General features: G+C 40.3%; 1 protein-coding gene across 1 annotated transcript in view; it reads left to right on the forward strand.

Moving 5' to 3' along the window:
* Nucleotides 1–13,353, forward strand: part of LOC143290611 (uncharacterized) — an 80,366-nt gene extending 67,013 nt beyond the window's left edge. Inside the window, exons 50-59 of the mRNA XM_076600214.1 lie at nt 464–689; nt 3,139–3,350; nt 4,018–4,243; nt 5,419–5,618; nt 6,270–6,315; nt 7,134–7,250; nt 7,754–7,915; nt 8,431–8,551; nt 9,602–9,816; nt 10,434–13,353. Coding sequence (XP_076456329.1) covers nt 464–689; nt 3,139–3,350; nt 4,018–4,243; nt 5,419–5,618; nt 6,270–6,315; nt 7,134–7,250; nt 7,754–7,915; nt 8,431–8,551; nt 9,602–9,816; nt 10,434–11,095 — 2,187 coding nt within the window. The 3' untranslated portion in view covers nt 11,096–13,353. The remainder of the gene's footprint in view (nt 1–463; nt 690–3,138; nt 3,351–4,017; nt 4,244–5,418; nt 5,619–6,269; nt 6,316–7,133; nt 7,251–7,753; nt 7,916–8,430; nt 8,552–9,601; nt 9,817–10,433) is intronic.
* Nucleotides 13,354–27,164: the final 13,811 nt, after the last annotated feature.

The raw sequence follows: 27,164 nt of genomic DNA on the forward strand, positions 1-27,164 counted from the left end.
TTATTCATCCAGGAGTCATACTGTACTGTGTGCAGATTTTCTGATTTTCATAAACTGCATGTCTTGTTACTTCTGGTGTCACTGTTACTGCCACTGCTGCTCCAGCTACTACCATACAGATGTGATTGACTGTGATAAATGCAAAATTAACAAATGGTTATAAATATATTTACTAAAACAACAAATGCATCAGTTTCCTTACATCTACTGAATAAGAAACAAAAGTTTTTGTTTTTTTGAGTCATGCCAGGACATGCACAATCAAGAATACTGTGGGAAGAAAAGACTATGGGATTTTCTTTTTAGGTACCGTTCTTTTGTTGAACATTACCCACAAATAACCCCCTTTTTTTTCAAAGTGACTAGAGCCCTATTAGAGAATAGGGCACTGTATAAATTCACATTATTATTATCAATATTGTTAATATTTTTGTCATAAACTTTTTTTCTGTTGTGATTGCAGCTTTCCTTAGATACATTGTACTTCATCATCAAGCAGTGCTTAGAACACGACGTATTTCCTCCCGGAATATCAAGCAGCACCACACAGTCTGTTAGGGGCCTGTGTAACATGTTTTTCCTCAAGGACGGAAAGTTGTACAGTAGCGCGGGAAAATCTGCAGGGCGATGCATCATCACCGGGGAGACTGCTCGCGTCAGTCTGCTGAGGAAAGCTCACGCTCGAGGAGGTAAAGTTCTCGTTTGTACCAGTGCCATGGGTGCAAAGTAATTGTCTGGTTTGACAGATTTCACTGTGTGAAATTTGGACTGCTGCCTCTGTGGAGAGCATGTACGTTTATATGTATTTGACTGTGCTTTCATATCTGTGAAACTGCATGTTCGGTGCATATCTGTTATGCATGTGTGGGTGTATATGTGAATGTGTGTCTTCATGTTTTACATCTATTTGCTTATTTATCATCATTGTTATCTTATTTATTTATTTATTTATTGTTGTTCAAGCATGATACTTTTCCGCCGTTAGGCGGAAAATCGCCGTGGTTCATTACAAATCAGCCGTTCAAAATATCGATCCGCCGCCAGTGAAGATGATTCCGCCGCACGAAACTTTGATTTCCGCGGAGCGACACATTTCAATAAATTCTGGAAGGCGGGGGTCATTTTTGGCTCTGCACCGGTTTCCAATCAATGATTATCATAGTAGGCCTATCCCAGAATTCACCTCCGCTTCGCGGGAAGTCTCGTTTGTTGACCGGCTTACTCTAGGCTACAGCGACGTAGATCTAGGCTACAGTGAACGACTCACACAAATGGTCAATGCCAAGGCCTGTTTTCATTGAACGGACAGCTAAAACATCTTCTTTTGATCGAGATTCAAAGAACAAATGGAGATGGGAATGGGTGGACAAAACTGTTGAAGATCAGCGAGTTGGCGAGGTGATACGGAAGACCGAGAAAGATGGCTATGCGTACTGCACTGTGTGCGACAGCGAAATCAAATATTCCAGTCGAGGGTTCGTCACCTGTTTTACAACTACATCCAGAGTAAAACTAAAAGTTTTCCTGTTTCTGGGACAGACCTGTTTGGATGACTTAACTTTGCTGAATGACATTTTGCTGTTGGATAAATTTACCTGTGGATTGGTGGTCCGGTAAGGCTATAATTCATGCATGATCATTTTTTATCATACTAACAGCGTTTCTTTGTAATGTTCTGTGTGCTTTTCTCACACCCAGTTTGCCCCTTACAGTAACAATACTAATTTTTCCAGGTAAATTCTAACACATGGAATGGGCTTGCAAGGATTGCTCCAACTGACTTTTTAGTGTCTATATAGACTATATACTAATCAATAGACACTAAAAAGTCAGTTGGAGCAACCCTTGCAAGCCCATTCCATGTGTTTTGTTGTTATGTGTTCTTACTCTGATTTTATATATATATGGCTAATTCGTGTTCAAAATGTCAAATTTCCCCGGAGGAGCATGCCCCCGGATCTCCCCCTCCCCACCCTTTTTTTGGGGGGGTGGGGGGGGGGGGGGATTGTACCATGTTAAGCCTCGTTCTAAAGATGGGGAGGGGGGGGGGAGTAAACAGTTACACTAATTGAGAAAATCCATGTCTGTATTAATTAGTCTTTTATTTTTGACACTGTTGTGGGTTCAGTCCACAGGAAAAAAAAATCCTCTTTTTTTTTTTTCCAATTTCAGCTGCATTTTTTGTTGTTGTCTGATTTTCCTCTTTTTTTTTCCTGCCTTGGTGGCATGCCTGATTGTTATTAATTTTTAAAAATTTTTTAAAATTTTTATTATTATTACTACTACCTTTTTTTTTTTTTTATTTTTTACATTATAGTTATTATTTATTTATTTATTTGTGTAAGCTTATCTATTATTTATTCACCTTTTTTTTTTTCCCTCAAGGCCTGACTAAGCGCGTTGGGTTACGCTGCTGGTCAGGCATCTGCTTGGCAGATGTGGTGTAGCGTATATGGATTTGTCCGAACGCAGTGACGCCTCCTTGAGCTACTGAAACTGAAACTGAAACTGTGGAGAGCATGTTGCTGCAGAGCAGCAAAGATATTTCATTTATCATCAGAGTGGTTAGCATCTAAGACTGATAACTGGGGGAACAATTTTTTTGCTTTCATGCTTTGATGTTGTCTTTCTTCATAGATTTGTGTTTCATTTCCTGCATTTACGTGTTCCTATTTCTTGGTCAAATCAGGGGTTGGGGGTGGAAAGCAATCCACATAGAAAAAGCAGAATACCCCTGCTGTAACCTTGACCTCAAGTCCACATTCATCAGTCAGAAAGAATTTATTGTGGTGCATCAGAATGTCAAATTTCACTAAGTCAGTTCAGAAACAAGCTCAAATGCACCTTTTGACCTTAAACACATGTTCGTTGTCAGAATGGTTGATTAAAAAAAAATTATAAAAAAATTATATCCATCAGTCCAAATGATATTGAGATAAGTCGAAACAACCTTCCAGATAAAAATAAATAACTGCAGGGTGGTTTTTGAGTGTTTGTGAAACAATGTTCACTTTGTGTGTGTGTGTGTGTGTGTGTGTGTGTGAGTGAGTTCGTGTATGTGTGCAAATGTGTGTGTGTGTATGTATGTGTGCATGTTCAATTGTGTGTGTATGCGTGTGCGTGCGTGTGCTCATCCAGAGGTGCATCATGGAAGGATCAGTGTGCTGAAGTACCTGAACGACCTGAACGTTTTCTGGAACGGAATGAGCCTGGACCTTGACGCCTTCATCCACTCTTGCCCTGAGTGCATCCTCCACAACCCCCTGGGCAGATTGCCTGAGGTCCACATTCCCAGCAAGTCTATTACCACAGCGGAAGGCAGGGAGGAGGAGGAGCCTCACATATCTGAGGTAGGACCATGCAGTTTAACCCCTTCACTGCTGAACCTTAGTGAAATGAGATCAGTCTGGCATGAATTGGAAGTTTGATTGGTACTTTATGCATACTTGTTAAAAATTGATACATAGATAAATGAATAAATAAATAGATAAATAAATAAGAAGAAGAATGCTTTTGGAAATAGGCAATTTTCCTCCTGATTTTTTCTTTTCTGAGTTGCCATGCTGTGTTCTTCTTTCTTATTCTTCCTTATTTTCCCTTAACTGTGTGAAGAGTCACTGGGGCACCACACAGAACTGTTCACCAGAATCCCCCAGATCTGTTGGTTGTGCGTCAAACAAAGCCTGGGTCTCTGACCCATGCAGCGTTACATGAGTGATCATTTGTGAGACAGGCAGAAAATACAAAAAAACTTAGCCGTATGAAGAGCACAGGAACAGGAGTCATGGAAAAAGAGGGCGCTAGCCAGCGGGACAAAGGGGAGGTTACCTACTTCCGGGAGGTTATCGGCCGTAGTTTCGTTTTCTCCGCATAGGCGGATAGTAGTTTGCACAGGACAGGAATGTCAGACCCCTGCCAGAGTCTGCACTAGTTGGGTCACGGTAAGTATGTGTAATTAAACGTAATTTTAGATAGAAAATTTCCTTTGAACAGAAAAGTCTTACCTTCATGTCCTAGGACGAAGAAGAGGAGAGCAGCTATGAAGACCTGATCCAGTACCTGACTGACGGCACCTTCCCTCCCACCACCACCTCCCAGCAGCAGCAGCAGATCCAACATCGTTCACAGTCCTTCACAATCATCAAGGGGTCTTTGTACTACCAGACCCAGAGAATGACCGACCCTCGACAAGTTCTGTTCTCTGAGAGTTTGAAGCAATCAGCCATTGAGGAGGCTCATATTGGTTAGTGTTCAGATGTGTAATGTTAAGTGTGTTCATTGCCATGTATTGTTATTGCATTGTTCCAAATCTTGGTGAGTGTTAAGATGTTTATTGTTGGCTGCGTCTGCTGCCATATATTTTTTATGGTGTCATTCCAAATCTGTGTCAAAATGAAAATGGTACCTTCGGTATGGGGGCCTACAAGTCCCTTCCACTTTTCTTGACATATGACATGATATTGATATTGTTGAAAATTCTAACAATTGTGTATCCTTTCTTTTTTCCTTTTTGTGTTGAGAATACTCATACATTTTTGTTTCATAAATCCAGGCTTGTATGCCTTTTTGTGTGCATGACTGTGCAGTGTTTCTTAAAGAATGGAATGTAAATGATGTTTGAGGTGGTTTGTCTTTTTGACTGTTGTTTCTCACAGTGATGCTCTAAGCGCCTCACATGAAACAGTACACATACGACAGTGCATTATACCACACAAGAGCATACGAGGACATAGAAGTGGAAAAACAAAGTCTGTATACACCAGTATTTTGTGGAAGAGATTTCCAAAACTAAGGTCCCCTGTGTGCATAAGTTTGGAAACCTTAGGACTTGTATCTGTAACTCGACGGGCACAATAGCCAAGTGGTTAAAGCGTTGGACTGTCAATCTGAGGGTCCTGGGTTCAAATCACAGTGATGGCGCCTGGTGGGTGAAGGGTGGAGATTTTTCCGATCTCCCAGGTCAACATATGTGCAGACCTGCTAGTGCCTGAACCCCCTTCGTGTGTATATGCAAGCAGAAGATCAAATACGCACGTTAAAGATCCTGTAATCCATGTGAGCATTCGGTGGGTTATGGAAACAAGAAGAAACCCAGCATGCACACCCCCGAAAACGGAGTATAGCTGCCTACATGGCGGGGTAAAAACGGTCATACATGTAAAAGCCCACTCGTGTGCATACAAGTGAACGTGGGAGTTGCGGCCCACGAACGCAGAAGAAGAAGAAGAAGTATCTGTAACTCAAGATTTCAAAACATGCGGCTTGCTTCCTCTGCCAGAGAACGGCGCGGATTGTGCAAATTGCAGCCTTGTTTGATTGTGATCCCCGTGCAGTGGCTGCATTCTGCTTTCTGAGTAACAGAATTAGACAGTTCCTGTGACACACTGACACAGCATTCTCTGATTTCTTCTCTGCCAGAGAACGGCCAGCACCTCAGCCAGCAGGACACCCAGGCCAGACTGCGGCAGAAGTATTTCTGGTCGGGCATGACGTTCGACGTGCTGACCCATGTGCTGGGGTGCTGCATGAAGGAGTCCCTGTGCACGGCCCCTGTGCTGCACCGTAACCCCGTCATCCAGGAGCGGGTGGACAAGATCCGCTCCTACTACTCTGAAGGGGTCAGTCAGTTTTGGGGTCATTTACTGTGACATTTTTCTTCACACGTCTGTGACAAAGAACAGAGAAGCATATGGAGATAAATTTACATCATTATTCTTTTGTGAGACAAGGCAGGGCAAGGAATTAATTTCATGTAACCCAGTGGGGGGAGGGGCTTGCATGTATGCAACTTTTGCACACACCATACTTCTGTTGATTGGAAATGTTGGATAAAAATATTTCAAGTCTGTGGCTATTTATGCTTTGCCACCATAGTGAGCTCAAACTCCTCCCACACACCCACTCTGCAACTACCCCACCACCACCCACTCAAACGTTTGTAGTGGGTATATCCAGAGATCTGTGCTAGCAAAAAGTGGGATGTCATAAGAAAGGTGAAATGATGGTTTCAGTTCCATGAGAAATGTTAGTTCAGTCTAGAATTGTAGTTGATCAGTGATTAGCAGCAAGAACTTTGTAGGTTGTGTCCTATATAAGCTGAAACCATTGTGATATTGAGTAGTAACTCATGAACTTTGTACTTATGTACTCTTTATGTAACACTTCTCCAGTAAAAGATTGATTACAAAAAAATCATTTTGCAGTCATGTTTTGAAGACTATCACAAGTTTCTGTGGTTGTTTTCAGAGATCATGAATTGTGGGTTTCAGAAAATTCCGAAACTTGATGCAAGTGCAATAACGGCCTCAGAAGTCAGTAAGTGGTATTTTTGCTTCGCTTTGGTTATTATCATTGAAGTATAAGAAGAAAGTTTGTATATGTATATGTACATCTGTATATATATTTGTACATTCATTATAAAGATGTTTCAATGCATGTCCATTTTATAAAGTAGAGTGGATAGAAATTGCTTTGTCTCTGTCTCAGACCATAAACGAAAAGGCATGCCCACATTTCATGACCAGTTTGTCGAACACTAACCATTTATGACTTCTGCATTTTAGGCAAACTGGAAATGATCATTGCTGAAGTAAGGAATTATAGCTTTCAGAATGTTTGAAGCAATAAAGCTGTCTGTCACTCAGGAGTAGTGCTCATTAGCTCAGTTATAAATCTAAGAGGTGAAACCTCAAAGGTATGGAGATCACTGGATAGAATATAGTGGTATACCAAGTAAGTTTGTTTTTTGCCAGGCTATATATTACAAAGTTGATTTCATATACTGAAGTAAAATTAAAAATGCAAGAGACAACTTTTCTGGTCAAAATGATCTTTATTGAGGGCAAATGAATAAACATATACAGTTCCTTTTCATCCTGCTTCTGGACAAGAATATTAAGGGCATGGAATGAAAACCACATATTTTAAGCAATATGAGAAAGTGTCTAAAGTAAAACCAATGAAATAACCATTTGAATATTTGCACATTATTTTCTCACAACGTGAGAGAATATGCTTACATTATTTACATAAAAATTCAGGAAAATGTAGAGAGGAGGGGAAAGAGACATGTATGAATAAAGTTTTTCATGCGAAAGACAAGTTACTGATACCTGATGCTTTGTCACTGGCAGATGTAAACAACAGTGACACTTGTCCTACAAAAGACAAAAAGTCTTCTTCAACTGGTGAGGCTTTGAAAAGCTTGCTGATGGACCATGCTATCATCAAGACTGTTAAATGTATCATTGGTGAGTGACTTGTTATTTTGGTGTCTGTTTTCCCTTTCTTTTAATCTTTGTTTTTTTCTTCCCTGTTGTGTAATATGTCAGGGTTGGGTTGTTTTTTTTTCAGAAATGGCAGGTGATGCACACAGTCAGACGAAACAGTTATTTTTGTTCTCTGCCAGCTAAAATGTGTTTGGTTTGATATGGTGGTACAGTTAAAATTATGGTAAACCTTACTGGATGGAAGTGTCAACTTTCGCTGCATTTAAATCATAAAAAAAGATAGATGTGAAGTTTACGGGTGACAAAAAGAAGAAATGATTCCTTCACGCATGTTTCTTGTTGTCTGAACAAGATATTCTGAGCTTGATGGTCGTTGTGCTTCATCTTTTCAAAGCAATCATTTGAAAGAGGAATATAGCATGTCTTTGTGGTCACACTTTGCTGACCGATCTGGTGTGTGTGTGTGTTTGTGTGTGTGTGTGTGAAGCTAGGACCTGGTTTGAATACGTACTATGTGTATGCAGAGAACATGGACAGACAGCTGAGTGAAAAGAAGAAAAGAACAGAGGCAAAGGAAGGCAGTGGTGAAGGGGACAAAACATCTTCAGCCAGCAATGCACGCAACCAGAAAGCAAAGAAGTGCCAGTTCTGTGGAGTTTACATTGGCGGCACTGTGGCCTACAAAAGTAAGAAATACTCCCTCATCAGTTTGTGACTGGTGCAGAAATGTGATTTATGTGAAAGACACTTTGGAGCAATAATGAAAGCGTGTTTAAAAATTATGTTACTTGTTCACTTCCACATACACTTGACTGGGGGATTGATTTAGATCAACCCTGATTTTTTTAAAAGATAAATGGAGACATTTGTTGTTCTGTAATGTAGACAGTAGAAAGTCTTAATTTGATTTTTTTTTAAAATGCTGCAAATAACAGCAAGTCTAGTTTTTGTGGTAATTGGGAAAAGAAAATCCACAGTCAACTTTGTTTCCAGCAGCACATTATATTGATTTAGGTCAGTGCTGATGGTGAAAACATGGTACTGAATGTGTCAACCATGATACAGTCACTCTAGTTAAACATTGACAAAGTCATCCCAGTTCAGCAGTGACTCATGGAGACCAGTGTATATGTAAAACCCTTTGACATGTTTCAGGTTCTTGCACGCTCTTTCGTTGTAAATTTTGGAGATTTTGTTTCAGTTCACCTGTACAAGCACACTGGCATCAAGCCGTTCATCTGTTCTACTTGTGGAAAGTCCTTCACTACCAACAGAAGTCTGCTGGTACACAACAGGAAGCACACAGGAATTAAACCATATCTGTAAGTTTTTAAGAAGTTATTGCCACACAGGGGTAGTTTGATTATTTTTTTCATGGCTTTATTCTGTAATGATTGATGATTATGATTTTCCCTACCAGTGCTATGCTGTGTATTGCGTGTGTTAGACTGCGGCTGGTGGTGCAAAGGGGATGTGGACAACTAAAATGAACCTTGCCTGTGCAGTTTCCTAGCAACTGAAAATGCTGATTTCTCACAAACTGCTTGATCAGTTTCAGTGCGGCTTGGTTTTGTTTTGAGCTTGGCTTGAGGTCAGAAGGTCATTGAAAATGTTTCAGCATTTCTGTACATTTAAAAAAAAAAAATTTGACAAACATTGTATCATAATGCTAAGCTTGACAACAGAAGTAGGATTGGAGAGTTGGTGAAAAACACATGAAATGGAGGAGAAAGTCAAACCAGATGTATTATTCATGAAACATGTTATGGTGGGGCAATAAATGGAGGCGATGGGGACAGAAGAGTGAGAAGTGATATCAGATCATTGACCTAGCAGTTGGGAAGTGTATCCCTATACCACTATGTCTATGTTCCACCATTTCCATGCTCCACCACTGCACTTATCTACATATATACTGTCATCTACCTTGTAGACACCCATCTTCTTATTTGCACAAATGTCATCCCTAAGATGGGGGTGGGCATTTACTGGGTGCTTTACCAGTTCACGGGAGTCCATGTAGTTTCACCGTACAGCACTGGCTGGGCTAGGAGTGAGAACAAAACAGCTACTGAAACTCACTTGGTTTTTCATTGACACATCGACGTCTCATTCAGGCTTTCTAATGTTTATCTCTGGATCTCATCCAACACTGCTTTGTAAAGCAACATGTTTACAAATAGCAAATGGAATTATTATTAGTTCATGATGATTTTTTTTTCAAAGTGGGGCGTCGCCTTTAAAAGATATCTTACCTTGTGCACAGTTTTTCACCTAAAATGGAGGCGGATGTTTACTTGATACTGGGGGTTGACATGGTAATGTAAAGTATGTATGAAAGCACCAGTGTATATCCTTTGTCCTTGTTCCAGGTGCAACCAGTGCGGGCGAGGGTTTTTCCGCAGTGCATCTTTGCATTATCATCTGAGGGCACATGCCATAGGGAGAGGGACTCCGGTGTCATGCGACTTGTGTGGTCGTAGTTTCTCCACCCAGCATCGGCTGAATCGCCACAAGGAGTTCAAGCACCCTGTACAGGCCAAGGTGTACATATGCAACCAGTGTGGAAAACACTTCACTGCAGCAAGTAAGTCTGTTGACTGCATGTTGTGAACTAGATTGGTTAACTGTCTCTCTATCCTGTCCAAGGGTTAGGGAGTGTTAAGAAGATGCACATGTTGTGTCTTTCTTTGTTGTTGTTTTTTTTGCAAGTGTGCTTGCGCATGTGTGTATATCATATGATGTGTGAGGGGGGTTGACAGATTGTGAGAAAGATTCTTAGTATTTTAAACAAATATTTTTCGCCAGTGTTTGACATGAATGAACAAATCAGACATTTGAATAAACATGAACAGTCAAGCAGGCAACAGTGACTGGAAGTGTGAAAACATTACGGTATGGGTTGTGTAATTTTTCTTCTGAAATCTGAGGAGAGGAGGAGTGGATAGGTGTCACAAATACTATTTGTGCAAGGCGTTTATACATTCTTGGTGTTTGGATATGTTGGTGAATGTGTTTGTGTGTCTTTGTGAATGTGCACTGGTGGCAGTTAAGAGTTATACAAAAACATGGGCATACAAAAGCATCCACATGTATTCAAATGCTTTCATTCAGACTTCCTGTCTCATGACAGATTAACTTTAACAGGACTGATGACCTACAGTGACTATTACTATTAATGAAGCTACTCGGTGTGTTTTGCAGGGAGTCTGAAGCGGCATGAACAGATACACTCAGGGCAAAGGAAGTACCAGTGCGATTATTGCAGCAAAACCTTCTTCCGTAAAGAATATCTCACCGTTCATCTCACCAACCATGCAGAGCATGAACAAGAAGCACAAAAACTCAAACCTCATGGAAAGCCCACCAAAAAGCCTCCGTCCCAAACAGAAGATCCTTCCATGTACTGGACGCAAAATGAACAGTCGGCGCAGAACACATCAGTGACTAACACTACTGCTTTCAGGGGACAGACGGCCACCTCGCATGCCACACTCTCATCCTCCAGTGCCGCTGTAGCCCACATGTCCCACATGTCCCACCTTCCTCCCAACAGCATTGTGGCCCACTCCCATGTAGCTCACCACTCGCTGCATCATCCCATCTCTCACCCCGTCCGTCTGATGAGCGTCACAGGCTCTCACGGGTCTCTGCCCCTAACTGTGTCGTCAGCACGGCCGACAGCAGAAGTGGCACATGCTGGGAGTAGTCAGGAGATTCTGTTGCAGCAGCATGATGCAGTTCCAGTGCAGTTTGGCGTGGAGTGTCTGTCCGGAGAGGGGACAAATTTGTCTGAGGCTGATCTGAATGCCATTCATTTGCTGGCCCAGGCTAGCATATCAGGTCCAAACTTACACAATATGTGAAAAGTCCAAGTGTGTAATGGAAACAATGCTCTGTCAAATTGGTTCTTATTTCAGTTGTTGCTGTACAGTTTGTTCACGGCATTGATGAATGCACAGTCTCCTGTCAGTCATGGCAATAATGCAAGGCAGCAAACTTGACAAGTCAGTATGGTATGCACCAGGCAGTATCATACCTGTTCATTTATTCAGTTACTTCAAGGATCTCCTTTTTCTCAGCTGATGATCCAGGAAATTAGAGTACTTTTTTTTTTTTTTTTGCTGTCCCATCATCTGCACCATTTCAGTGGCATTACTCCCACACCACTCATTTAGATTTCCCCATACACGACCACACCCGGGTTCGTTTGTCACAGTTCCATCGTCGGCAGTCCGCAGGGAACCATCGATGTTAGGTCGCCAGGAGGCCACACACCAGAGGAGACCCTGCACTGCTGCTGAGTCACTTCGGTGGTGTTCAGTGGTGCCTGTTCTGATTCAGCGTACTTTGGACACCACCTACTAAGCCCCCTACTAACGACAATAATAGCTTAGTTGCGGAGCTAGACTGAGTGAGTATCCCTTCCAGAGTGGAGACTGCCACCACGTCCCTCAAACAACAGCCCCCCATGAATCTGCCGACATTGAATTCATTGACAGTACTCGCCCCAGGCACAGAAGTGGAAGGGTGAGGTCACCATGAGAGCAGGGCATGAAAGGCCACAGACTTTGAGACTGTTTTGTTTACATTGATGATGATGAAGGAGGAAGAGGATGATGATGTTGCTATGGAGATCCATTTTGGTTTGGGACTGCGTGACAAGGCTGAACTCTACGCTTCCTGTCATAATGATATCCTGGCATTTACCAGGCCCGAGAGATACAGACACTTGCAGTGTTGGTCAGGTAATTGGAGCAACACACCCAAAGACGCATCCTTGAAGTGGATGACACTCGACTGTGTGGTCCCAGTTTCCCCATTTAAGCCCACAGCTGTAGGAGCCGGCCACGGGCCGAAAAACACACCTCCGCTGGGATTCGAACACTCATCCTTCCAGCCGTCAGTCCGTGACGCTAACCACTTCGCCACGGCGGCTGGTGGAAATTAGAGTACACTGTGACATAATCAGTATGACATGACATAGTGAAAGCGAACATACAACTTCTTTCTCAAAGAAATGAAATGAAATAAAAAAAAATATCGAATGAAAACTGAAATCAAGTGACATGTTATTTTCTCTCATCACATTCACAGATAATAATGTAGCAATCACTTTCAAAATGAAAATTTTTTCATTGTTCACCAAAAAATAAGAGCCATTTTGTTCATTTCTGACTGATTGAAAATGTGTATGTATTTAAGTGTGATGTCTGAATCAAATGTCAGATTACTTTGGGTTTGGTTTCACAACCCTTCCATTGCGGATAATCACAGGTTGGCCGTTACCCTCTTTGGAGGTTGGCTGGAACCCTTGGTTGGAGGCTGTCTGGGTGCAATGGGCTGGTTGGTGGCACAGACAATTCTTTGTCCATGTACACGAGTCACAGAAGCAGAGCATCGTTGAGCCCCAAAATAGGAGTTACCTCTCCATCAGTGACTTTGAGTGCTGTTGTCTCTGATCTTGCGGTGTAAATAAGTCGTGCCAAGAGATGAGAATCAACAATCCAAAAAGTTTCTACTTGTGGAAATTAAGTCCTGAATACCTTATAAGAGGGAGAAGATCACTCCGGATACCCAGACAGGGCAGGTCATAGTTGCAGCCACAAGAGAGAAGAAGATTATAAACAGATAGAAATCCAATCTTTGTGTAATAGCGTTGACATTCAGAGGTGGTGGTTTGATTTTGTAACATTTTGGATGTAGTTGTAAAAAAGAATGAATTTAGGAATTGCAAAATTAAATGAATCTGTGCATGTGTGTGTGTGGTTTTATGAGACAATACCTTTAGCTGTCAATACGAGAATGTAGAAATGAATAGAGACAGGTACATGGATTCAGCTGGGTCATTTGTTTCTGTTCTTCTGTTGATGACAAGTTTCTGTGTTGATGGATTGATGTTCAGTGCATGTTATAGTAAGAGATGACATTCTGTAAATAAAAACAATTGCAATTAATCATACCCAGACTGTAGTTTTAACTGTTTTGGACATAAGTCATTTCTTTCTGACTATATACACTTGATGAATACAATAATCATGACTGTAATAATATTAACTAATCAGCTACATAATTTTATTTAGTTATCAGCTTCATGTTGTCAGTTTACTGGTTTGTAAATAAAATGTGCATTATATTATGTATGGATATATGTGTCGAAATAAAAAAAAAAGTGTTTTTGAAGAAAAATGTGTCTGTACTCTCTCTCTCACTCTCACCTACACACACGCCTGTGCGCGCACGCGCACATGGATGCATTGTGTTCATCTATCATTGGAAATAAGAGTGTCCAGCTGGATAAAGAGGAAAATGTTGGTTTTACTCCTGCAATATAAACTAATTCCTTTCAAATTCTTTGACTTCATCACACCACACCTACGCAACACACACACACATTCACACACACACACACATGCATGCACACACAGAGAAATAAACAACCAACAACATAATTTAATCAAACAATGGAAATATTCTTAGTTTAAAAAAAAAAAAAATCAGAATGGCTTCAGAAATCATAGAAAGTTAAACAAAAAAATCACACAAAACTGAATTGAGTTTGCTGGTGGTTTTTAACCCATCTTTACAAAAGATGCAGTTGGTTGAAACAGTTGGGGTGGATTTCACAAAAAAAAGTCTACTTGCACCACACAAGCAGTGTTGTTTAATGCCTTGTTGAGGTCAAAATGAGAACCACCCAAGTTTGGGTTACCTGTCATGTAGCATGCTGGCTTGCCATGCGTGTGGCTGCAAATGGAACAGGCAAAGGTGAACCCCATCTACAATCCAACCTAGATCACTATCCAACAAGATGATGGCCTTTTTTGTTTTTGTTTTTGTGTGTTGACTTTTTCTTCCATAGATCAGCACTGGTGAAGATCACTCTTATGTCATTGGTTTTGAAAAGTGCGGACACTTCTATGAAAAATGAGTATATCCCAAATAACCTGCACATTTATTTGCTGATAGTCTGAAGCACGATGATATATGGGCTTCACAGGAGGTAACCTAAGCTGGTTGACTCTGATGCAGTCAATATGCATCACATACTTTATATTTTAAGGCTTGGAACTCTTTTTTTTTTTTTTTTTTTTTTTACAATACAGCTTTATTCATCCATTTTGAAATTCAAGTGTACATCCACAGGCTCGTCATTCACCCTACACAAAATCTTTTTTTTTTTTTCTTTTTTTTTTTCCTGTTGAGATACAAGGGTTTTTTCAATATGATAATACTTATAATAGTAATAATAAGATGAAGAACAATAACAAATAATAAAGAACAAGATAAACAAGATACCAAATGTCACATCATGGCATGTATACATATTGAAATAGTTTCAAGGAGCACCAGTTGTTTTTTGTTGTTGTTTTTATAAAGTGTGTTATTAGAGGATTATTATAATTATGTTATCCATTACCTGTGGCAGCTTACTTCTTTTATCAAAAATTGATGTACAAACATGTCAAATTTTGCAGTATACTCATTTCTGATATTGTTAAAAATTCTATCAAACATGCATCATTCATATACTGTATTATGATGGCAGTTTTCATTTTACTCAATGTTCTATTACCAACACAGAGTATGGTAGCCATTTTTTAACAAAATCACAGTAATTCATTTCCATTGTGTGTATATGCTTTTCTAACTTGTATCTATACTTGAGGTCAAGCAGGAATGCTTGCAGAGTTGGTTTTATTTGATTGATTCTACTCCTGTGTATAAAAAATTTTGCCCATAATAACATTAAATCTAAAGTATCATCCATTGTATTTTTATCATCAGTTCCAAACAATGCCAGTTCAAAGTTCAATGACAGTCGTTCACAGTTTTCACATTTCTCTCTCAATAGCTTATTAAAGTCCTGCCAAAAGGTTTGCGTAACTGGACAAAACCATAAATAATGTTGCACTGTGTCTTTTTCAATATAACAGAAATTGCATTTGTCATCGTCAACTACACCCATGTTTTTTAGGATGATATTTGATACTAAAATTCCATGACATATTCTAAGCTGAAACCATTTCATTTTTATTTCTTTGATTCTATTTATCTTTTTCAATGTTTTCTTCCAGTCAATCTGTGTACCTAACCTATTTTCCCATTTCATAAAAGCTTTCATGTCAAAAATTTCATTTTTCTCCAAGATGATATCGTAATAAATCCGTGTTCCCTTTTTTACCCCACAAATGGTTTTTAACGCCTTACTATTTTCATTGTTGTCATGATTCTCTAATATTATATTTCTTTTTCTGATGTATTCTTTGATTGATTGAATGCAACTAAGGTAATTTAGGTAATTCGTTCTTATTCCCCACTTCTTAAAAAAGTCTTCCTGCCTTAAAAACTGGCAGTTTTCATCCAGAATATCACGCACGAAAAATGCATTTTTTGCAGTCCAGTTCTTAAAATGAAAAGGATTGTTGTCGATTCTAAATTTAGCATTGAAAAAGATGGGTTCAGCTAATAACTCTTTACTGTTATCTAGTTCAGTATGTGTGTTGAAACTGTCATAAGCTTTCATAACATCTTTCCAAAAGTTATTATAATTATCTTTTAAGAACCTCTTTGAGCCATAACAGTTTAACCTAGCTATTTCCGGGCAAGTGGTTTGTAATATTCTTTTCCATTTGAAATTTCCTACATAGAGTTTCCTTACCCAGGACAGTTTCAGTGCTTGTATAAATGCGTGTATGTTTGGTAATCCAATGCCCCCATTTTCAATACTGTGAACTGAGTGTATTCGTTTTATTTTGTCCGGCTTCTTGTCCCATACAAATTCAAAACACATATTCTGAAGTTTTTTAATTTCACTGTCTGGTGGGTTTGGTAACAACATCCACAGGTACACTAGTTTAGACAGTATGAGGGATTTTAATATAGCTACCCTTCCTAGTGGTGTACACGATCGTTTAGACCAAATCTTGAATAAATTTCTAACTTCCATTAGTTTGTCTTCTACGTTAAATTCTGTTAAGTGTGATAGATCATTCATAAACCAAATGCCAAGGATTTTAAATTTCTTAGGATTCCAATTCATACGTTTTTCTGTTAAATATTTTACATTTGAATTCTTATTTCTACCTAACCATACATTAACTGTTTTTTCAATATTTAATTTTAAACCTGAAATTTCTTCAAAAGAATTTAATGTATCAAATAACTTATTGTAAGATTTTCTATCTCCGTCAAGCGTGAATGAAGTGTCATCTGCAAACTGGCTTATTTTGAATTCTACGTCTGAAATCTGTATCCCTTTAATTTCTTCATCTTCCCGAATTTTACACGCTAGTATCTCTGCACACAATACAAATAAATATGGTGATAGTGGATCCCCTTGTCTACACCCTCTGCCTATGGGGAAGCTTCGAGACCTTTTTCCGTTAACTATCACATAGGCTTTGATATTATTATAAAAGGTATGTATCCATTGACTAATATCCTTTCCAAAACCAAACGCTTTCAGAACATTTTGAATATAATTCCAATTGACAGAGTCAAAGGCTTTCTCAAAGTCTATGGAGACTAAAAGACCAGGCAGATTTCTTTTTTCTAGGTAGTTTATCATGTCGTACAATGTTCGTATATTGTCTCCTATGTACCGTCCTGCTATAAACCCTGTCTGGTCCTCGTGAATAAGTTTTGGTAATACTGTTTTCATCCGGTTTGCAATACAAGTTGACCCAATTTTATAAGTGACATTAAGGAGAGAAATTGGTCGCCAGTTTGTTAAGTATTCCCTAGGTTTATCCCCCTTCGGTAAACATATTACAAGTCCTTCTTTTTGTGTGATAGACATTTCCCCTTTAGTAAAGCCCTCATTTAGTGATCGAATTACAAAATCTCCTAGCTGTCTCCAAAAGAACTTAAAAAAATTAACAGTCATTCCGTCAGTTCCTGGGCTTTTGTCGTTTTGCATGTTTTTTAATGCTTGCGAAGCTTCTTCTTTACTTATCAGTCCCTCTAATTCGTCAGATTCGTCTTTATTCAATGTTGGTACTTTTGTGTAAAGATCGATATCTATCATTCTACAATTTCTATTTTTATAAAGTTCCTCGTAAAACGTCTTTGTTTCTTCTAACATTTCTTCTCTATCCGATAAAACTCTACCGTCTTCTGTCACCAGTTTCAACATCTGTTTGCTTACAAAGTGCCTTTTCTCCAAAGAACAAAAATATTTATCTATTTTTTTCCCCTTGAGATGCCCATCTTGCCTTAGACCTTAAAATTATTCCTTCCATTTTTGTTTTCCTAAATTCAGCTAGATGTAATTTTTTCTCATTTAGCAGTATTAGATCACCTTCGTTTAAGGGTGACTTTCTCTCTAAATTTTGTATTTCGTTTTCTAATTTTTGTTCATGCTGTTTTGATTCCCTTGTCCTATGTATGCTATATGTAATTGACTTTGCTCTGATTTCCATAAGAAGCGTATCTAAAAACAGTTGGTCTGATATCATGAACTGAATCTTGTCATTAGGTATCTGGTTCAGGTTATCTCTTGCATATGGAAATACTGCATATTGACCTTTGATTTCTTCAATAGTTTCATTTATAAGTTTTACGTATGCATGATCTTTGAGTAATGAAGAGTTAAATTTCCACAAGGTTTTAATTTTCTCCTCAGTCTTAAAGGTGAGTTCAGTCAATATCAAGGAATGGTCACTTCTATATCCATAAACAATATCTACATTGCTAACATAAGTAATCAGTGTATCTGAGACTAAAAAGAAATCAAGTCTACTTTGCTGGAATGGGTTTGTTCTCCTCCAACTATATCGGAGAACTTCTGGATTTAGCTCTCTCCAAACATCTACCAGTTCTAAATGGGAAATCATTTCAAATACTACTTCTCTAGCTTTGGCATTGTTAATGTGTTTATAATTATAATAATCGAGACTTGGATTTAATACAAGGTTCCAATCTCCTGCAATGATCACATCCAAGACATCTAGCGCTACAATCTTTTCTTTAATTTCTTCGAAAAAATCAGGTTCGTCTTTGTTTGGACCATAAATATTTACGAGCACTATATGTCTACCCATTGTATTTAACACCAGTATAATGTAGTTTCCTTTTTTATCCCTTATTGTCTTTTTAATTTTGAAATCAAAATTATTGTTCAGTAATATAGCCACAAAATTGAAAGATCCTGAAGTACAAGAGGCATTCCAAGCCATGATTGGTGGGAAATTCGCGCCACTCATCACTCTCGATGCAGATGACGCCGACCTGGATACACTCGTAAGCGACTTCAACGCAGCTGTAACTGAAACAGCCCAAACAACTCTTGGAAAACAACGCATCAAAAAGAAGCCCTGGGTCACGGACGACATCCTACAGCTGTGTGACAAACGTAGAGACCTGAAAAAGAAAAAGAATGAAGAAGAAGGGGCAAAACAGTACAAAGCAGTTAACACCGAAATCAAGAGAAGCATGAAGAAGGCAAGGGAGAATTGGATTGAAGGAAAATGCCAGGACATAGAGGAAAACCTGACAAGAAACAACAGCAAGAAAGCCTACCAAGTTGTGAAAGAACTTACCAACACAAGGCAAGGTAGAACTATGTCCAACATCCAGACCAAGGATGGAAAATGTCTAACAGAAGAACAAGACATCCTAAAGCGATGGACAGAATACTGCTCAGAGCTATACAACATACAGACCACAGGTGATCCAACAATACTGAATGTTCCACCAGCCACTGATAACAGTAGTCACCCCATACTCCGTGAAGAAATAGAGGCAGCAATAGCATCACTGAAAAAAGGGAAATCGGCAGGAGTGGACAACATCCCATCAGAACTGGTCCAAGCAGGGGGTGAAGTTATGATAGATGTACTACTGAAAATCTGCAACAAGATCTGGCAAACAGGGGAATGGCCCACACCGTGGACACAATCACTGATCATCACCCTTCCCAAAAAGGGCAATCTCCAGCAGTGTCAAAACTACCGCACCATCAGCCTGATTAGTCATCCCAGCAAAGTCATGCTGAAGATCCTGCTTAACAGACTGAAACCACAAGCAGAAAACATCATTGCTGAAGAACAGGCAGGTTTCAGACCAGGAAGGAGCACAACTGAACAAATCTTCAACTTGAGGTTGCTATGTGAGAGGTACCATCAACACCAACAAGACCTCTACCACGTCTTCATTGATTTTAAGAAGGCATTTGACATGGTCTGGCATGCAGCTTTGTGGGCTACCATGAATCTGTACAACATCAACGCCAACCTGATCAGACTGATACAGCACCTGTATGACAAAGCCACCAGCGCCGTCTACCTCAACAATAGCATCGGGGACTGGTTCAGAACCACAGTCGGAGTGAGACAAGGCTGTCTACTCTCCCCAACACTCTTCAACATCTTCTTAGAAAGAATAATGACTGACGCACTGGAAGAGCATGTAGGAACAGTCAGCATAGGCGGCAGAACAATCACAAACCTACGTTTTGCCGACGACATTGATGGACTGGCTGGAAAAGAAGAAGAACTGGCATGCCTGGTCAAACATCTAGACAAAGCCTCCACATCGTATGGAATGCAAATCAGTGCGGAGAAAACCAAACTGATGACTAACACCACCAACGGCATCAGCATTGACATCAAAGTCAGCGACGAAAAGCTTAAAACAGTCCACAGCTTCAAATATCTGGGAGCAATCGTGTCAGATGAAGGATCTAAACCAGAAGTACTCTCGAGAATTGCCCAAACAACAACGGCACTCAACAAGCTGAACACCATCTGGAACAACAAAAACATCGCTCTCAGCTCAAAAATCAGACTGATGCGTTCCCTGGTTATATCAATATTGCTCTACGCCTGCGAGACTTGGACCCTGACTGCAGACATCGAGAGAAGAATCCAAGCTGTCGAGATGAGATGCTTTCGTAGACTACTTGGCATCTCCTACAGAGACCACATCACTAACACGGAAGTGAAGAACAGAATCAAGCAAAGTATTGGACCCTACGAAGACCTTCTGTCCATAGTGAAAAAACGCAAACTTAGGTGGTATGGACACATCTCCCGATCATCTGGTCTTGCCAAAACGTTCCTGCAAGGCACCGTACAAGGAGGCAGAAGGAGAGGACGGCAGAAGAAGAGATGGGAAGACAACATCCGGGGGTGGACAGGCTTGACGCTCGGTGACGCCCTGAGGAAATCAGAAAACCGTGAAGAGTGGAGAGGGGTGGTGGCCAGATCAGCAGCGGTGCCCCAACGGTCTGAACCCAGACTACGGGAGAGGTGAAGGTGAAGGTGAATATAGCCACTCCTCTCGATCTGCTGTTATTTGAGGAAAATACACATTCATAACCCCATTCAGTTCTAATCTGTTGCTCTAATGTCTTAGTGAAATGGGTATCCTGTAGGAAATACACTGAACAGTTTTTCTGTCTTAAATGTTGAAATACATCTCTTCTTTTTTGGAAATTACCTAGACCTTGGCAGTTGAGAGATGATATTGTAAAGCTACACATTACTAGTTTGCTTGTCTGGTATAAAACTAATGCTCCTTATTTTCATTGTGTATTTTTCAGACATGCCGTGTTTATGTTTATCATGACGTAAAGCATAAGTTTGACAAAAATGATTATCAAAAATAAAGCGTGAAATGTACGTAACTTGAAAAAAGAAAAAGAAAATATATTGAAAGTGACAAAACATTCTTCTGCGGATGGGTTTCGCTGGGCCTTTAGCACATGAAAACACAAGTACTGTCATGGATTAGTAAAATATACATGTATAAATGAATAAATCAGTTCACCGATACCCGGTTACTTACGTAAACATGTAGAAGTCAGAACACATGAACTGAAGTAACCCCATGTAACTTTCTGTGGGGACATAAATATTGCAAGAGGAAGAAAAAGCAACACACACACTAAAAACAACACACAAAAGTAGCAATACAGCTTCCATTTCTTTTTTCAATTATATACCTAAAAAGACAACACCGAAAAGCAAACCAAAACGGAAAATATGGTCTTCGCATAGATTTCAACCAAGGGCCACAACCCTCCCCAACCTTCCGCACCGGCATTGTACTGCACCCCCTCCCTCCCCCCCCAGCCCCCCCCCCCCCCATGCCCCCTTCCCCCCTCCCCTTCACCCTCCCCGTCCCGTAGAGGACAGCAGGGGGAAAAATCGTGCTTGTGCGGGAAAACAAAACAAAACAAAACAAACTCTCTCTCTCTCACACACACACACACATACACACACACACACACACACACACACACACACACACACACACACTCAAAACAACAACAACAACAACAATAGCAAAACACACACACACACACACACACACACACACACACACACTCACACAAAAACGTGCACTACGTGACAAGATCAAAACATCTGAGCTGATTTCATAACACCAACCTGTCCTCCCTGTACGCGTCCATCCAAACCTGATGTCCTTAGATTTTTGGTTATCGGTACAACTGTACTTTTAGCATTTAAAAAAATTTATACATTTCTATATGTTTGTACATTGGTATTTTGCTCTATATTAACACTTTTGTAAACCCGCGGAGTATTGCATATTTATCATGCACACGCAACCGCTGATGTTACTCCTGTGCATGTAGAAAATAAATAAATAAATATACTAATAAAAAATATTAAAGTGACAACAGCCAGTTTACCAACAATATATATGGAGTGATGCATCACAGTAATAACAACACGTGTTAAACAACATCATCAAGACATGCACAAAAAGGACTTCATTTAGTACAGTGGTTTTGGCTATTTGATTGAAACCAGTTTCAGTTTCACTCTCTCAAGAAGGCGCCAACGCGCTCGGACAAATCCACACACGCCACACCACGTCCGCGATTCAGATGCCCGGGCAGCAGCACAACCCAACGCGTCTGAATGCATACATACATATATATATACATACATACATACATATATCTTTACTTTGACCTAATTTGACCCAGTGACATTCAAGAATGACAAAGTGGCCACACACACACACACACACACACACACACACACACACACACACACACTCACACTGATGCACGCACTTGTTGACTCACCCACATGCACACACATCGACACACCCTCACAGTCACACGCACGCATGTGAACACGCGCGCACGCGCGCGCACTCACAAAAAAACAACAACGAAAAAAAAAAAAAAAACCCACTCACACATACCTCACATTCCCACACACACACACACACACACACACACAAACACACACTCACACTCGCACGCACACACACACACACACACACACAAAAACAAAACAAACAAACAAAAACAAACAAACAGACAAACTCATAATTACCGGTTCTAGAACATTTCCAATAGTTCACCCTACGCGCACAATTGATTTCATGACACGAATATAAAAAAAAAAAAAAAATAAAAATAAAAAAAAAAAAAGAGAGAAAGAGAGAGAAAACAAAAAACGCAATACCTTCTGTATGTTTGAGTATTCATGTATCAATTACACAAAATGCACATATCAATTTCACAGATTACACGAACCTCTTCCGACTATCTTATTCACATTGAGTCAAACTGCATTCGTTCAGGATTCAGTCTTCAGGTGTCTTTTCCTTTACACTCTGTCACACCCAAACACTTGCTTCTTAATAATACTGAGTTTAAAAAACAACAACAAAAAAACCTACAACAGCAAAACACTCACACACTTGAAATCCTGAAAGTGACAGCAGCCAGCTGATCAACAGTGTATATAGGGATACAGAGTGATGCCTCACAGTATTAACAACAAATATTCAACATCGCCAAGACACACGAAGGCATAGTTTAGTTATGTAAGATACCTGACTGAAACCAGCATCATGCAACAATGCATGCATGTATGTATCTTTTCTAGCGTCAAATTTGAGCCTGTGAAATTAAGAATAACTTAATCGCCACACACACACACACACACACACACACACACACACACACACACACACGCGCGCGCGCGCGCGCGCGCGCGTATAAAATAAATAGATGAATAGATAAAGATAAATAAATAATTTAAATTAAAAAATCTCACTCATAAGCAGACTCACACATAGAGACACCTACATGAGTACACACACACCCACACACATACACACATCCACACACACACACACACACATATACACACACACACGCCATACATACTCACTCAAACCGCACACACATATACGCAAAGAGAGGGAACAGATAAAAATTTAAAAACAAAACAAACAAACAGAGAGAAAAAAAAAAAAACAAAAAAAAAAACAAGGAAAAGAAAAAAACAAAAAAACAAAAAAAAACAACTAGAAAGCAAAACCAAAATTAGCAATTCTAGAGCGTTTCCAATAGTTTACACCACAAGCACTATAACAAAATATAGACCAAGGTGAATAAAATCGAACGCCGCACCGTCTGTAGATTTCAGTTTACTTGTATTGGTTTCACACAGTGCACGTTTCGACCCGTACCTCTTCGAATCTGTTATTCAAACTGACACTCAGAATCACTTCAGAAATTCGTCCTTTCAGAATTCACAGTTGATTGCTGTTCCAGTCCTCGGCTAAGTCTTCTCCATCACTCTCTGCCACACCCAAACACAAGCTTCTTCCCGTACTATCTCGCCCTCAGCACTAAGCAGACTTTCCTCCCCCCCCCCCCAAAAAAAAACAACAACAACAACAACAACAACAACAAACAAAAACAACAAAAAACAAAAAAAAAAAAAACAAACAAACACACACACCCCCTCAACACTCCTCGTGGTCATCATTCTGCCTTATTTATACGTAACCACAAATTTAACAGTCCAGTCTCATTTCTCATTTGACAAGATTATATAGATAATACACATTAATACTAATTAATACATTTTATGACACTAAAAAAATTTTTTTTAACCAAAAAAACAACAACAAAAAACAAACAAACAAACAAAAAACAAAAACAAAAAAAGCCCTCTTGGTTTCAGTCCAGTGTTCATGAATTATCAGTGTTATCTGTCTATCACACCAACCTGTTTTCTTCTTCGATGCTGATATCACCTGGTGACATGGCTCGTTTAAAGGCGTCATCTAAGTCCGTGTGAATGTTGATTTTCACGATCACACCATTTTTTAGTTTTGCCAGAGGTCCAAGCGGACATGGTAGCCGAGTGGTTCATGGCACTCCTCAGCAGTTTGTAGTTTGCTGCCGTCAGGTCCTCCCCGATGCTGGTGCCCTTTCCTTTCAGCTTTCGCCGGTTGATCAGCACCTGGTCTCTCTTCTTACGGTCGAAGAACCGAACCAGTATCGGTCTAGGTTTGTCCCCGCCACGCCTGCCAGTCCTGTGTGCCACCTCTATGTCAGCTATTTTGACATTCACCCCCACGCTGTCAGTAAAGAGAGAACACATCTTCTTTGCACAGTCCTCTGCTGTCTCGTTCTCTTTCTCTGGGACTTGGAACACCCGCACGTGACACCTCCGGGAGTATTGTCCCAGGTCATTTTGTTCTTTCTCCACCTCCCTTATTCTGTTCTCTTGCTGTCTGATGATATTGTGCATCGTCTCATTTTTCTTTTTCACGTCTCTCAACTCCCGGTCTTGTCTTTCTCTCTCAGCCTCCATGTCAAACACCTTCCCTTCCAAAACAACGATTTTTTCCATGAAATTATTTGTTAATGTTTTTATTTCTTCTTTCATCTTTGTAAAGTCTTCTCTCGTCGGTAAATCTTCCAGACACTCCAGACGCTTTTCTATCTTGTTGAGAACGGCTTGGATATCCATATTGGCAGATTTTTCACTGCTGGCGAGCTCTACTATGTGTTGACGTTTTCTGTCTTGTTTGAAGGTAGTTTGTTCAGCACAAATACTGACGTCACTATCTTCTGTTGACGAAGAATATATTCTTTTACTTCTCGGCTCACTCATCTCCTTCCACTGTTCACTTTCTCCTCACACTCTTTTTGCACAACACAGAATCCAACGTTCAGCAGAGTCCACAATTTCGGGAAGCACTTTCAAACACAACACGATATCGGTGCACCTGTACCCATGTCAGTCTCCATTATGTCGCCGTTGTTAACATTTTTTATGCGCCTTTTGCCCGCCGATCCAGAATTCAGATGATGTTAAAAAACATATCGTTGGAATCGTCGAGGGCTTGTCTACTCCTTTGCACTGTCGTAATGACAATCGGATAATCAAAAATAGCGATCTTAATTAATTTTGAACAGAGCTTGGAAAGACGACTGCGCCCTACTTGAGCGAGAACTCACCCCTCATCAACAAAGTAGTTGCTACATCCTATAGAATTCACAGGAGAAAGGTCTGTGCAGTCCAGGCTGGATTTAATTCAGATGACTTTTTTTTTGGCATGATTTTATGATTAGGCCTGATCAATATGCATGGTTATGTGAAAGTCAGGCATCTGCTTTTTTTTTTTTTTTTTTTTTTTTTTCCAAACAGCAGATGTTGTGTAGCTTGTATAGGTAAGTCTGCATGCTTTGATGCTTTGAAACTGAAACTTGTACAGTTATTTTAATGATGTGTTATTTATAGGTCTCCGTCGGTCAGTGTTGACAATGGATAAATCCCAGTTCATGTAAGCCCAACTGGTACAGCACTGTCTGTGGCTGAACAGGCCGATGTGAGAATGAAAGTCTTTGTCACACAAATTACAATGGTGGAATGACACTGTGCTGTTTAAACTGCGGTGTTCTCTTTGCGGGTCCGCTTTTCTTCTGCTGCCCACATCACTCTTCTCCTGATTCCTGTTGCTCGGTCAGAGTGTATATCTGGAGCGGTCATCTGCAAGGACTTCACAGTGCTCTGTGTCAATTTTTAGAGCCTTTAAATCCCTCTAACAGACATCTTTGAGGCGCAGCTTTTTTACCAGTGTCCTTCTTGCCTGACATCAGTTATCTGTAGAGAAGGTGTTTTGGGGATTCAGCCCTTCTCCATACAATTGACGTGGCCCAGCCAGCAAAGCCTGCACTGCCTGAGCAGAGTGAATATGGTTTGGAGGCCAGTATGAGACAGCACTTCAATGTTGGGCATTTTGTCCTTCCATGATATGTCCAGGATGAACCTCAAGTGGAAGGCATTTAATCTGTTCTGCTTGGTGTAAGTTGACCATGTCTCACTCCCATAGAGCAGTGTGCTGCAGATGTTGTACACTGCCATCTTGGTCATGACAGAGTTTTGAGTTCTCCCACACCTGATTGGTGAGGTAGGCTGCTTTTCCAATCCTCTTGTCGATCTCTTTCTCTAAGGAGTGATTGCTACTGATGATGGTCTGGTTCACAACCTCCAGCTCATAGTCATCAATGGTGATGACTGGTGGGGCTTCTACACCCTGACCCAAAACTTTTGTGAAGTGGTGGATTAGGGTCTGGAGTTCCTGGTGTGTATGAACACAACTGCAGCAGCATCAGCAAACAGCATGTCCTGATCAGGGCTTCCTGTATTTTTGTTTCGGCTTTGAGGTAGGCAAAGTTGAATAGCCTGTGCAAAGGTAGATTCCCTCTGTTGCAGTACCAAAAGCATGCTTCAGGAGCACAGCAAAGAAGATCCCCAACAGCATAGAGGTGAGGATGCAGCCTTGTTTTACGCCACTGTGTATGTTGAATGGGTTTGTTATGCTGCTGTAGAACATCACTGTCCCCATATGTTGTCATGGAAGGATTTGAAAATGCTCTGCAATTTTGGTGAGCAGTCTATATTTGGCAGGAATTTGAAAAGGCCTTCTCTGCATACCACATCAAATGCCTTGGTGAGGTCAATGAAACAACGAACAAGGACATGTTCTGTACTCTGCATTTCTCCTGAAGCTGGTGGAGGGAGAAGCCCATGTCTATCGTTGATCTGTTGGCACAAAAACCACAGTGACTCAGGTAGACACATTCGGTGAGTTGCTGTAAGCAAACTAGGACAATTCGTGTGAAGAAGTTACCAACTA

This window comes from Babylonia areolata, chromosome 1 (genome assembly GCF_041734735.1).
Source record: "Babylonia areolata isolate BAREFJ2019XMU chromosome 1, ASM4173473v1, whole genome shotgun sequence".
Classification (NCBI taxonomy): Eukaryota; Metazoa; Mollusca; class Gastropoda; order Neogastropoda; family Buccinidae; genus Babylonia; species Babylonia areolata.